Raw genomic sequence first — 14724 nt, 5'->3', positions numbered from 1 at the left:
AAATCAAATCTGAAGTGGTAGAGGGGGTATTTCTAAATAGATAATCTGGACTTTTTTCATTCTAGTATTCATGATTATCTAGTTATAACGAAGAAAATGGTAGAAGCAGGAAATTGGGACAGAGTTTAATTAAAATCTATGTTTTACTATTATAATAATTACTTTCATAAAATGCATTAGAAATGCATAAAATCTTAATTATAATATCACAAAATCTAAACTTGCTTATCGTCTGGTAAAATATATCACTGATGATTTTTTTCATGCTAAAATCATAACTCATCAATGACTCATTGAGAATGGACAGCGCTTTTGCCTAAATTAAGCTTCCTCTGAAAAAAATAATCATACAGATAATACAGATAATGAAATTGTATTACGTTTCAAAATAAATGTAGTTATGGGGTAAATTGAATAATTGAACTACTGAAGTTGGAATGAATGCTTTAAAACAATTGAAAATATTAAATTTGTCGATGAATCATATTATTGGAAACATACGACGCTCATTTTCATTGATCGAATGCGTTTATTTTATTATACATAGAAAAAGTAAATATAACGACAATTTTTCTTTTAGTATCGTCGATTATCGATGTTAATATTTTACACAAAGATTTTCTCTGTTTGTGAAAGATTGAGTTGATGAATACAGTAGCTCGGTAGGATGCCACTCGACTTTCTACTGTACTGCAGGCATGTTCACGAAGTTGTCTTAGGACTATGGTATGTCCTAAGTACATCTTAGGATACGTCTTAGTCTTAAGTCTGTTTCTCGAAGCTCTCCTAAAATTTAGGAACCGCCATAACTTTGTCCTAACTTTAAGACATCACCTACCTTGTCCTAAGACCATCCTAAAGCTATAAAATCACGTTTTGGGGGATATTGGGGCTGTTGTGAAGCTTTTTCTTAAGACCGGTAGAATAAAGCAATATTTTCCACAGTTCCAGAATTTTCGACCAACATCAAATTCGCTTTTTTCATTTTAAGTTAATTAACTGTCCAAATCTTAAATGACTATAAAGATTTATTGCCAGTGCTTATATAACATATTTAGCACATGCGCATTTTAAGCATTTTGGCAGTAAACAGTTGATAGTAAGCAGTAAGCAAACTAATTAAACTACATTAATTAATTGAAAACATATTTTAATAACATCAACACATTAATGACTAGACGACATGAAAATATTTGTGGAAGTGTATTACGAGGGATACTTTTGCTATAATCAGCTCTATTTAATTTATATTCTCTTAAGGTACTACCATTAACTTCAAACCACTTAGTAAGTTTTTATAATCTAACTTTGGAATGTGCCTCTGTACTCCGAGAGAGGATATTCCAATTGCTGTGTTCCAGTTTCAAGCACGCCATGTGTGTATTTTGTAGTGCGCACATGAACAGTTTAATCCCTCTCATTTCTGACTTCGGTCTTCTGATTATGCAATAATTTTTGTACATCAGATAATATGTTATGCATAAAAAACACTTTGTAACACATTCTGTCCTTTGGCTGGGACTCTGACCAACTGCAGCATTACAATTACAGAACATTCCGTAACCCTCATATTCTTTCTTTCTGTAGGTTGTTTGCTCTGTTTTGTGAACAACTTTTTAGTTCCCAGTTTCCCTACAAATGGAAGCAAGTTTCACCTCTTGTGATAATTTAATGCAGATAAATTTTTCATACTTTTCATAAACTTTCAGTATTTTATTTTTTTGAATTTGGAATTGCTTTCGAATTTGTTTACCATTCAATATATGAAGGGGAGGGGGGGGGGGGGGTTTCGTAGAAACCTTCCTGACACCCGAATATTCTCTTTTAATCTTAAAACGCAACTCAATTAAATTTTTATATTTTTTCAATCTGATTTACAATTATTATTCCATATATCAATGTTGATTTTTGCTGATGCGACTGATTTTTCATTGATAATTAGTGATTTATAAATGCCTTTCAGATTATTTGATGATTTTAACTAAGACTCGATTTAATTTAAGTATGCTTTAACCATCGGTAAACTGCTTTGATGAATACATTCAAGATAGTTTCCATAAAACGACAGTCAAAAGTTCTTTTAAATTTGTTGTCCAAGTTACTCATGAGACAACGATTTTTAGTATACGACCTGATGTTCAAAATTTGTTTTCGGGGCTTTGTTTCGGGGATTTCGTTCAGTCTTCATGTTCTCAGTGTCCTAAGTTTGGGTCCGCAAAAGGTGGTTTCTTTGGATATCGCTATGTTAAAATTTCGTTATATTGTGCCAATTCAATAGTATGGATGACAATTAATATTTCGAGAAATGATTAGTTCATTCAGGAGTAATATCGTAATGGAGTACATGTAGTGTCAATACTGAATGAATCATAATACTCCTCGTCTATAGACAAACTTTGCTTATGTGAAAAATTATAAATTCACATACATTATTCTTATGTTAGTAAATTTATACGATCAGCTTTTTAAACAATATGAACTGCAGAGATTGGTTTTTTTTTTAAATTAAGAGATGAATTATCAGAAAATGATAAAACAATCAAATCAAATCAACCCGTTGCAACGTATCAGTGTCATATAACCGCTCAAGTAACATTTTGAGAAAATTGTATTATATATTTATACTACATTTTTTTTGTACGTTGTGTTGCTTTAGACAATAAACACCGACTGATGAAGACTGGTAACACGGTCGACATATTTTGAAACAGTGTTTAAAGTTGTTTTTTTATTATTCATTGAAAAAGTGACTTTAAATATATATATATATATCTATATATATATATATATATAGAGAGAGAGAGAGAGAGAGAGAGAGAGAGAGAGAGAGAGAGAGAGAGAGAGAAGGTAAAATGATTTAAATGCATATTTATCACACAGCTAATTAAATATGATACTGCAGGTTGTTGCGTTACACCTAGATGCTGCAGGTGTTGCTAAGTTAGAGTACCGTAGTCTGCAAAAATCAATACAAACTGCATGTAGGATTAGTCATACACCTATGCATGTAGGATGAGTCATATACCTACTGTCGTGTAAAGTAGTAATATTGCAGATATTATTTGAAAAATAATATATGTCAAAAAGGACACTACATCGTGTACAGTAGAAAATTTAACCTCTCTGAAGCATGCTTACATTGTTTTTGTTCTTTTAAAATAAGAATTTAAGCATACACATACATGTACTCGGGAATTTCTTGAAAGGTTATATACTTAATAAACAATTTCAAGAATGTATTTGACATGAATGAGCCTTTCATACCCATTGCTATACTTAATGTACATGTTTATATAAAGACTTTGAAATAGCTAGTTTTTGAAGAAAACAACCAGAGGAACAAATTTATGCTGTGTATGAATTTGCTTTTTTTATCAATACGTATCACTGTATAAAATCTATTTTTTTTTAAATGGTTATTTAATCTTTTATCTTTTAATGTAATAAATGTTTATCTATTATTTTAAACGATTAAGATTTCTCAGTTTAAACTAAAACTTAAATTGGTAATCTTTGAATACACTACTGTTCCAAATGAACCATACATGTATATCTATTCCCACTGACCCAAGTGGTCTTACACTGGATTTCAGGCTTTGCTAGATTCGACAAAGGGAACAAATAAAGATCTAATAACGTTTAATGAAAAAAAATGAATAGACAACCAATATCCAGCAAATGTCAAATGTTTGCGTGCTGATGACAGACTTGTACTATGTAACTTGCACTACACGAAATACGGAGAGTCACTTTCGCGGTGTTAATAGCAGTATAAAATCAGCGGGGAAACATGTTGCAGGTTATTTCTTGCTTATATCCAAATCTTGCAAGATGCAAATACGATTCTTCTTGGTAAGTTGGTTAAAAAAAATTACATTCATTTATATTTAAAACACTCAAATCTTTATTAAAAAAAAAAAACTTTTGATTAATTGTATAAATATCACTTAATCAATTAATGTGATAATATAGTCAATGTGCTTAGTACTGGACAATGCAAAGGGGACTTATAAAGTTCCAATTAATATTTTTTTATTACTTAATTTAATTTATTAATATCGTACTTTGAAAATTGAAACATACATGTAAAACTTGATACGATAGCTACATAATTCAATGAGCGTAAACTGAACTGGGTTTGAAAAGTTTATGCCTCTTATAAACCTAGCTCTTCGCATTTTCCAGTGAATAAAGTGCTTGATTTTCTCATTTTCAGGTCGCCATCTTGGTGTGTGCGCTCCTCATCGAGGATTCTGATGCTTGGTGGTGGAGGAGAAGAAGAACAAGTCGAAGTAGATGTCCCTCCAGAAGTCAGTACACCCCTACATTTCTACTCTAAAAACAGTTATGACGTCTACTGATTTTTTTACTCAAAATAATCTTGTGAAACCCATTTAGCGTTACTGGGTTTGAAATCTTGATAAATTGATATTCCTATAAAAGACAAAAAATGATTCTTCATTCCTAAAGAACTAAATTTTGTACACAGCTCTATATTGGCATGTACTGAATTAAATTAAAAAATATAAGGTTCAGAAAAAGAGAGTTAAATAAAAGGGAGAACAAAATCAAAATGCATCGCTTTACCATTAACCCCTTCGTTTAATTTTAGTTACACATTGCAAGGAATAAATCTATGTCACCAATGTGCCAGTAAATTATCTCTAAAAGTACAATTTTAAATAAAAATCCACACACTTGTCCCGAACGATCACAATTGGTAACCTTAAAAAATAGGTATTACGTCTGTTACTCTTCCACCCCAATCATGTTTTGTCATTTCTTATTTGAAAAAGATGGAGACGAGTAAAAAGTTATGCTGCAGATAAACTGATACCAGGAACAATTATTCGTTTTTCCAACAGGCGGAGCGTCTCCGTATTATTTTGGCACCACTAAACTGCTCTGCATGACAAAGAAAGGCAAAAGAGAGTCGGCTCCATCAAGAAGTACTTGGGCATTTTCTCATCGCTTCATTTACTACAAAGGGAAATACTTCGATTTTCTTGGTGAGAAATTCATCATTTAGGTTTCTTTTTAAAATGAAGTAAACCCATTGATTGTTAATTTTTTGTGATGTAGTGTAATCGTCCTCGATCTTCACAATAAGCTAGTTTAAAAAGCGATTGTTGTTTAATTATGTTTTGCAAAAATAAGCTTTATAACTCTCAGAGAAGAGTTCTTTCAAAATAATTTTACAACATTGCATGTATAGCAAAAGACTCGGAATATATTTGATGTTGTTGTATTTGTTTTTTACCCAAAGCAACGTCCGTTTGGATTTGATACCTTGTTCTAAAACTTTGTAGGAAATTCGAAGGTTGCCATCTCTAACTCTCGCTTAGAGGGAGATAAATGTAGCGGGGGCATAGAGAGCCGCCCAGCCGGTTACAGCAGCATCAGCCTGGCTTGTATCGAGGGGTGCGCCAAAAACTACAGGTGTACGTTTGGACGTTATGGGCTATTTAGGAACAACTGCCACAAATTTGCAAACAGAATATCAGCAGTGCTGTGCACGAGATCCAGCTACTGTCCAGCATGGTGCCGTGGACCGTGTAATGATGTCTCTTACGGCCGCAAACGATAAAATAATAATCGTTAGAGATGGGAAAAATTACCGTTTGTTGGAATTCGATTTCAAAATAAATATATAGAGAAGGGAAAAACCATTTGTTAATTTTTTTGGGGGCATCATTAAGAATATTTTAACAATATTTAGCGCCGCAACTTAGCACGCAACTCTGCAAGTGTTTATGCTAGACCCAATTATCTTGCTTGGCCACTAATTGAAATAAGTTTAATAATTTTTATTTTCACTTCTAATAAGATATATTTTCCAAATTTAATGACCAATTATTATTTCTGGTTAGAAGAAAACTTTGACTGTCCAAAATGATTAGATTTGGCCCCAAATATATCCTAGACAGTTTTCTTGTTTAAAAGTCAATCAAAGAATTACAATCATTCAAAACAAATATTGATTGTTCGATCTTGAACAACCGAATGGGTATTGTTGCATCTTAAATCAACCTGTTAATTTGCCTGCTTGTTAGATTTCAAAATGAATGAACAACAAGTATTGCATTATGACAAAACGTACCGTAACTCTATCATGCAATAATCGTAAACTGACATACATTTGATATGTTGTAAAACATCCTGCCTTGTGGTAGGCGAGGAACATGGCAAGGTTATATCCAGACTGCAGTTATTGTTATTATTAAGTTGTCCTGTCAGATAATTATGTCGTCTTTTCAGACAATTTGTACATAGACATGTTTGTGTTGACTGTTTAGATGTGAATAAAGTACACGTCAGGAAAAAGATCTGACAGGTCAGCATAACGATCTGACAGGTCAACATAATCATCTTACAAGTTTAGCAGATCCATAACACAATCGTATCAATCAATTAATCAGACTGCTTAGTTTCTAAAGAACCATTACTTGTCTCTATAAATGAACGATACACCGGACCAAGAGCCAAATACATTTGAGACCAAGCCTTTGTGTATCATTTCTGGTAGGTTTCTTGTCAGCAAAAAGATAAAAAGGTACAAAAACTACGTCATGTAGTACTAATCAAGATATAAATGAATTCGGTGTATAAAATCTATTAACCTTTACGAACGCCAATATTGTAAGAAAAAAGAAATATTAAAACCCCACAGCTACCATCCCTTCATTCTGTTAGAAGGAAACCCTGATGAAAGAATCATAGGCCCAGGCATAGTTCTTTTTTCCTCACAGAATATATAGTTTGAGATCTTACCCAATGTAATATTTAGTCCCTGTGTAACTAATGGTGTAAAGACCTGAAGGTTTGTGAACCGATTGGTTTGCTGTATGAAATAAAAGAAGCTGGATTACATTTGTAAGAAATGTAACAATTTTTATTGATAAAAAAACCCCCAAGATACACAAAATGTACCCGAAATGTCCTTCGAATATAACAAAAAAATTCGAGAATCATTAATTGTGAGCATCTCCTGAGTCATCTTTGAGAGTTGAGTCCGTTCACTTCGCAGATAACGGGTACATTTGCTAACAAATGTATAACAAAAATCCTCAAATATATTCATATATTTACTTTTTGGATACCGCCGACATTTTTGACATTCTTGATTGTCTTTTCATAATGGCAGTTCTTCTTTTGTATTCATCAACTTGCTGTCTTTTATTTCGTTTAAAAAATCCAAGCTGCAAGGAGTAAATACAAAGATGTTTGAACAATTTATATATTATACTCTGCCCAAGCCTTAAAATTACACAGAAGTATTTGAAAACAATTTTTCACATAATATTTAAAAGCAGAGTCAAAGCATATTTCGTTTTTTACCAGTAAAAACTCAGAGTGTTAAATTAATTGCAAAAATTCAAAAAGCAACATCCTAACTTCTTTATGATTTCAAAAATAAATTTTTGAAGAACTTGTACAACTTTGTACAATTTTTGGGTACCTCAGGTTGTTTGAAGACATTTTATTTCTTTTTTGCAATCAACTTAAAATAACGAGGAGTGTCTAAGAAGTAATCTTTGATTTAGCATGTTTTTACTTATACTCAATGAACACGGTAGGGCATTGCGGTATTTATATTTTTCATATCGAATGAAAGCAAAAAAGGGATGCTGAAAAATCATGGGGCAATGCAGAGTTAATAGTTACATAAAATCAAATAGGCGTATCATATATGCAATCTTTATTTAAATGGTCAAAAAGGATTTTTTAAGATGAGGAATGAAGTAAAGTTTCCGACGAACTTAGTATTGCCAACTTTTATTGACTGGTATATTAAATCAGTATGAATCATCACACCCCAAAAACGTACCTTCCATAAAACAATTCCTACAATGATTAAGAACACCAAGCCTCCTACGCTTCCTCCAATAACTATGCCTAAATCAATTTTTTTTGGTTCGAAAGTAAACTCTCTGGGTACCATGGTTAAGAGTGCCTGAAACCAAACAAAAATAAAAAGACATGTAGTACACGTACTGTGCTCCAGAAGAAACAAACAGATAAAAAGGAAAGATATATGTAGATTTTCAGATACTGACAGATATATTAACAGATAGATAGATAGACAGATAACACACCTCACCATCCTCGTTTATGAAACGACCCTCAAAACCCGATTCCTCAGAGAGGTTAAGTTTTGCTGTTACCACATATTTCAACATTTTGTATCTCTGCAATAATATATTATCAACTATTTATTGTTGTTTTAATCATAAAAAGCATTTAAAGTAGTACTGAAATGCAAAAGAAGCGTAACAAGATTTTTAATTCATGAAGTCTTTGATTCTGCGTTGAGACTTGTCAATGGCTATATTCATTATAGGGCATTAAACAATTGCCATGTGTCTAAACCTAAAATCACACTGGGCTTTAACAGACCATCAAACCAACACTCACCAGTCCTGTCTATGCTAGAAAAACTATCAGATCAACTGAACTGGCCAAAATATCCATGATTTAAATAAATATATTCAATATTTAATAAAGGTACAGTTTTTATTGCTTGAAAACCATCCAATGAAGAAGTTAACCCCAGGCTGAAATTTAAAAAATCTTCTTGATATATGTTGTACATTAGAAATCAAAGCAGAATTTGGTCTAATATTTCTTTCTTTGTATCATTAATACGCTTCTTTGTTTTGTTCTATTTTTTGATAAGTTTCCATTATGTGAGAAAATAAAATGTTTCATTTTTAAAAGTGATTTTCATCAATTCTCCTTATAAAAGCATAAATAGCAGCTATATCTTATCATGTACCATATATACCCAATCTTGATTAGTGTAATGACTCTAATGTTACCAAGAGGCCCAGGGGCCATATCGCTCACCTGAGCAACAATGGCCTCAACTCTGATCAAATTAGCATTACAGTATCAAAATCAAAATATTTTGACAACTAAGATCTTGCTAAAAAATTTAAAGGTACCGCTTAATCATATTATTTAGTGTCTGTGTTCATACAATAAATTTATCGAGAATGATCATATAAAGACCATATAACATGTAACGTTTTACTGTGCTACTCCAAACACGATGAAAATTCCTCATAAACATAACCAATTTTCACTACCCAGTTAATTCTGGGCCATCTTCGGAAGATGAAATTTGCATACGTTTGTAATACGTGCGCATCTTTGTGACAGGAAGAGAAAATATCGTCCGTAAGTTGTGCTGTTTATCTTCATCCTCATCATCATTGTTTTATATGTTGATTTATTTCATGATTGTGAAACATACGCATATATTTGATCTCGATGTGCATGTGGGATATGCATGCTTGTTTGTTTATAGTCTGTCCCAGGGCCAAGGTTACTATTTCCGTTACTTTTTGATGAGTTTTAACGAAAATACACATAAGAATTGCAATCGATGTAAGGGAAAATATGCAAGGTTTGTTTATTGACACTTCATCTATTTTTACCCGGAGAAATTAACATGAACGAAAACAAATTTCTTGCGGAGATTATAATGTTTACGTCTTTTTCGTTCGGAAATATTTATAACACCTCGCACAATTTTTAATGTTATCATTTGGGTACTTTTCATTTGTTTGCAATGCAAATCCCCATTGACTATGTATTTTGGGTTGCGTATTGAAACATGAAGCGGTAGCAGGGGCCTCTCAAAACAGATAATCAGGGCTGCTTTCCTGGCCATATAGTTTTTGAGAAGAAGATTTTTAAAGATTTTCTCTATATATTCCCATGTAAAACTTGATCCCCCTCTTGTGGCCCCTCCCTACCCCCGGGGACCATGATTTGAACAAACTTGAATCTACACTACCTGAGGATGCCTTCACACAAGTTTAAGCTTTTCAGGCCGATTAGTTTTAAAGAAGAAGATTTTTGAAAAATATCAACAAATTTTCAATAATTCTCAATTATCTCCCCTTTAAAGAGGGCGTGGCCCTTCATTTGAACAAACTTAATTCCCCTTTACCTAGTGGTGCTTTGTGCTAAATGTGCTTGAAATCTGCCCAGTGGTTCTTGAGAAGAAGATGAAAATGTGAAAAGTTTACAACAACGACGACGACAACGACGACAGACAACGGACAAATTGTGATCAGAAAAGCTCAGGTGAGCCGAAAATGAGTAGTACAATACAGTAGTCTGTAATGTATAGTTTTTTTTCAGAAAGATCTATTCAAAATGAAATTTGGTACATGTAATCTGCCAATTTTCATCCACATATTTTTAGGGTAAATAACAAGCCCCTTTTGTTGTTGTATCTGTAAGAAGATTTTTCTCTATCCCTATATACCAACACCCCCCCCCCCCATTTTGAGGCCCCCACTCTTCTCTAGGGAATCATGATTTAATCAAATTTTAATCTGCAAAATATGTGCTTTCATACAAGTTACTGCTTTTTAGCCTGAAAAATTTCCCAGAATATTTTTGAAATTTTCTTTATATATTCCTTTATAAAAATTCATCCCGCCATTGCGGCCCCGCCCTACCCCCATGGACTATGATTTAGCAAACTTAAATCTACACTACCTGAGGATCCCACCACACAAGGTTAAGCTTTTCTGGCCTATTAGTTTTTAAAAAGAAGGTTCTAAAAGATTTTCTCTATATATTCCAATGTAAAAAATCCATTCCCCCACTGTGGCCTCACCCTTGACCCCCGGGGACCATGATTTAAACAAACTTGAATCTATACTATCTGAGGATACTTCCACTCTAATTTGGGCTTTCCTGGCCTAATAGTTTTGAGAAGAAGATTTTAAAAGATTTTCTCTATATACTCCAATGAGAACATTGAACCCCCCATTGTGGCCCTGCCCTAACCCAAGGGACCATGATTTGAACAAACTTGAATCTACACTATCTGAGGATGCTTCCACGCCAAATTGAGCTTTCCTGGCGTAAAAGTTTTTGTGAAGAAAATTTTTAAAGATTTTTCTATATATATTCCTACGTAAAACTTGATCCCCTCATTATGGCCCCACCCTATCCTCGGAATTTGATTTGAACAAACTTGAATCTACACTACCTGAGGATGCCTCCACACAAGTTTAAGCTTTTCTGGCCTGATAGTTTTTGAGAAGAAGACTTAAAAGATTTTCCCTATACATTCTCATGTAAAAATCTATTCCCCCATTGTGACCTCACCCTACCCCCGGGGACCATGATTTGAACAAACGTAAATCTACACTACCTGAGGATGCTTCCATACAAGGTACAGCTTTTCTGGCCCAATAGTTTTGAGAAGAAGATTTTTGAAAAATACAATTTTCAAAATTCTAATTTTTTCCCCTTTAAAGAGGGCGTTGCCCTTCATTTGAAAATTTTTGAATTCCCTTCACCCAGTGATGCTTTTTGCCAAGTTTGGTTTAAATCTGCCCAGTGGTCCTGGAGAAGAAGATGAAAATATGAAAAGTTTTCAACAACGACAACGCCGCCAACGACAACGCCAACGACGACAGACAATGGACAAATTTTGATCAGAAAAGCTCACTTGAGCTTTCAGCTCAAGCGACGATAAAACGAATCCCGTACAATTACCTCTAATAAACCCACGACATTTGAAGAGATGTTAAGTTCGATATTCACACTGTCCAATTCTTCGATGTTCAGGGGTTGCTTTACTTTACACTCTAGCAGACGACAGTCTACTCCTTTTTCCGAACAGTTCTGGTAAATAGTGTAAAAAATCGAAATAAATCGTTGTTTCTTATTAGAAAGAAATACCATATAAACAGTTTTGTTTAAAATATTTTCTTACAATAGCTAATTCGTTTTGTTTTAACTTCTGGACGTCATTTGGACCTGTTACGACTGCACCATCTTTACAGATTTTCTCGTCAAAATTGACGTTCTTTAAAAATGAAAAAAAATATATAAATATCTTAATAAAATGAAAAGGAAATTATGTTTTTAATTGTAATAAAAATTCAAAGGTCTGATGAAAAAAGTACTTTCTATGGTATAAAATTAACATTTTGAAAAAAATAAGAACAGCTTTACCAAAACATGCATTGTCAGGAAATATGGCAAAGAAAAATGACAGCAAGATGATATCACTTATTTGAGTTCTATAACCTACATTTAGTACATCTACTGTATCGATTCTCCATGGGACACTTATTTGCAGGATCAGGCCGTCCACAGCACTAGGGCCTCTGTTATGGACGCCAAATACAATGCTATGGATTAATGCTGCCGCCTTTGGATCCACTTCTTTCTGATCCTCATATGGTTTACTTAACAGGAATAACAGGAATAAAACAAAACCTCGAACCTAACTTTACGATAAATAACATAGAATAACGTTCTGTGCTAGTATAAACTATTAGTAAAAGATTGAAAAATAACATCGATTAAAAAGCCACCTATTCTAATTCATTTTATCAAGATAATTTCTCGGCAATGATAGTTAACAAAGTAATGGTAGATCTAGAATTAAACACTACATTCAACGTTTTAAGATTATGAAACGTAATCATACGTACCCACCGACCGATACCACAGACGATCTCTTCTTTCGAACTGACGATATTGTAACCTCTTCTGTATCCGACTGACCACTAGCTATGTACAGGACGGTCATTTTAAATTCAACATATCCCTTAGCTCCACCTTTTTTTGGATCTAACTTAAAATCAAGACTTATATCCACCAATTGATGTGGATAAAATGGATCTGTTTCCACTTTGCAAATAATGACGGTTTCATTACTTTCTGTGCACTCCACCTTTTCAGAATTGCTGTCCATGACAAATCCTTTCTGCCATTCTGCAGAATTTTCTTTGTGTATCACAATTTTTGTTGCAGTCGAAGGATCCCCAAAATTCCTGACAGAAATGTCCGCTGTAAATATTTCATATTGTCCGTCAAATTTGTCGTCACTTATGCTTAGATTCCCTGACAAATGGGGCTGGCAATGTTCGTCTCTAGAACAGAACGTCTTGAAAGTTACCTAGTAAAAATAAATATATTTTATGATACTATGTTATAATATCCTATCCTTTACACACATGTCTTTATGAAATATAACCCCCCCTAGCTACTGATGTTCATTTCCTTTCCCAAGTTTAATTACAATTCCTTAAAACAGCTTGCACCGCACCACACCCTGTGTCATAGAATACGGTTCACTAACATAATCCTTCATTTTCTTTAGACTTCTTTAAAGATTGATTTTTTTTTCTAAATTTGTAAACACTTCCCAGTCCTTGATTCACTGTGGGCTTGTTTTAAATAATTTATGTCAACGTCTTTTTTAAAAACATTTTTTTATATTCTTTAACATTATTCCGCTTTCAATCGATAGTCGTTTTTTTCTGATTATTTGTGAGTAGGTTAACGAAATTTTAAAATCTGCAAATATGCTTGTAGTTTTTTTTTAAATCATAGTCTCAATTTTCCAAAGAGATTTTTCATGTAAAATTCAGTCTACAATAATTTTTTGTATGACTTTATTTCATTGAATGGTAATGGATAAACAATAAAAATTTCTAAAAATGTAGGAATTGTGTGATTTGTATAAAAGCCTTTTCACAGTCACACAAGAAATAAAAAAATATGATTCCATTTTTAACAGTTAACTTCCAACATTAATACATACATTGTTGATATGTGAGACGGGAGCAGTATGACTCAGAATAGGTAAAACAGCGGTGTCTTCTGTCGTTCCACTCAAAGATAAATTAACAGAAAATACCATAGGCTCATTCAAATATATAAAAAACTTAGGTCCAACATCCTGAAACAAATGATATAAAATAATCAGTTAATTAACAGTCAATCAACAATGTAACACAGTTTAATAAGATACATTGTGTCTGAGAATCGAACGCGCCTATATTTATGCATTTTCAACCTTCCATAACGCAGAGGCGGATCCAGCAATTTGAAAAAAAAGGGGGGGGGGGTCCATTTGATAAAAACCAATATGTGCAAAATTCATCATTTGTCAATAAACAAGGACTTTTTGAACGTTTTCCGTGCGTATACAACTGTATTTAATAAACATTTATCTCATCACTATTTATTTCACATCTATTTCAACAGCAGAGTGCACTGCATTATTGAGCGTTTTGCCGTTTTGGTTTAGGTAAGGAAGATTTGCATAATATCTAACCTAAAAAAAATCAAGTCTCCAGCAATGAGAAAGTGCGTCTATGTTTAAGAATAAGAAACACTAAGAAACAAAAAATAACTCAGAATAATTACGACAAACTATTATAAAAATTGATATTTTGGTAATTTATTTTATGTCTTTGATGTTTATAATTCTGAACTGTTGATCGATTTGATGTTTTAAATAAAGGTCTAAATGATAGGATATGACAAAAGAATGGGAATAATTTATCTGCTGAATAAATGATACGTGTGTAATACAATGGTAAAAGTTATTGTCGTCCCAGGGAACTTGATGTGACCTCTGTAATGGGTGCGCTACATCATCTGGCACTGGTACAAATGCGATCATATTTAGAAAAGTTTTGGAAAGGTGGGCATTTTCATAATGGTTTACATATAAACCCTTTACACGGTATTTTTGTAACAGAATTTCTGATTCTTGGAACAAAACAAAAAAAACCTTTTCTTTTGTGTTTCGTGTGGGTATGAAGGTAGCTAGCATTCCAGAAAAATAGCATAACCCGCATAAGCGGGTCAGGTAGTTGTTGATGAATGGAATGCGCTTTCAACGGATGTCCGTGGAAGCGACTCTGTTCGCATTTTTAAGGAAAAAATACA

The 14724-nt window shown here is 33.1% G+C and overlaps 2 protein-coding genes across 4 annotated transcripts in view; one reads left to right on the top strand and one right to left on the bottom strand.

The window, feature by feature from the left end:
• Positions 1-3760: 3760 nt before the first annotated feature.
• Positions 3761-5666, top strand: LOC105344146 (uncharacterized). Its single transcript, XM_034452823.2, has 4 exons — positions 3761-3852; positions 4217-4310; positions 4866-5009; positions 5310-5666. The coding sequence occupies exons 1-4, from the start codon at positions 3832-3834 to the stop codon at positions 5585-5587; spliced, it is 537 nt and encodes a 178-aa protein (XP_034308714.1). The 5' UTR covers positions 3761-3831; the 3' UTR covers positions 5588-5666.
• A 1204-nt stretch (positions 5667-6870) lies between these two features.
• LOC105344159 (integrin alpha-9) overlaps positions 6871-14724 on the bottom strand; it is a 30821-nt gene continuing 22967 nt past the window's right edge. For 2 of the 3 annotated variants that reach the window (XM_066072879.1, XM_066072878.1), the window contains 8 exons: positions 13589-13726; positions 12474-12940; positions 12068-12224; positions 11747-11839; positions 11527-11655; positions 8097-8189; positions 7829-7954; positions 6871-7199 (listed from right to left, as the gene is read on the bottom strand). In XM_066072879.1, coding sequence (XP_065928951.1) covers positions 7086-7199; positions 7829-7954; positions 8097-8189; positions 11527-11655; positions 11747-11839; positions 12068-12224; positions 12474-12940; positions 13589-13726 — 1317 coding nt within the window. In that variant the 3' untranslated portion in view covers positions 6871-7085. The remainder of the gene's footprint in view (positions 7200-7828; positions 7955-8096; positions 8190-11526; positions 11656-11746; positions 11840-12067; positions 12225-12473; positions 12941-13588; positions 13727-14724) is intronic. The other variant, XM_066072880.1, reaches the window with a different exon arrangement.

The sequence above is a fragment of the Magallana gigas genome, chromosome 10, assembly GCF_963853765.1.
Source record: "Magallana gigas chromosome 10, xbMagGiga1.1, whole genome shotgun sequence".
NCBI lineage: Eukaryota > Metazoa > Mollusca > Bivalvia > Ostreida > Ostreidae > Magallana > Magallana gigas.
This window is presented reverse-complemented; position numbering and strand designations above follow the sequence as displayed.

Coding starts and splice junctions, on each gene's coding strand:
- LOC105344146 (XM_034452823.2), top strand. CDS start 3,832: ATGCAAATACGATTCTTCTTG. Junction 4,311..4,865: donor AAGTAGATGTCCCTCCAGAA/GTCAGTACACCC, acceptor TTTTTCCAACAG/GCGGAGCGTCTCCGTATTAT. Junction 5,010..5,309: donor GAAATACTTCGATTTTCTTG/GTGAGAAATTCA, acceptor AAAACTTTGTAG/GAAATTCGAAGGTTGCCATC.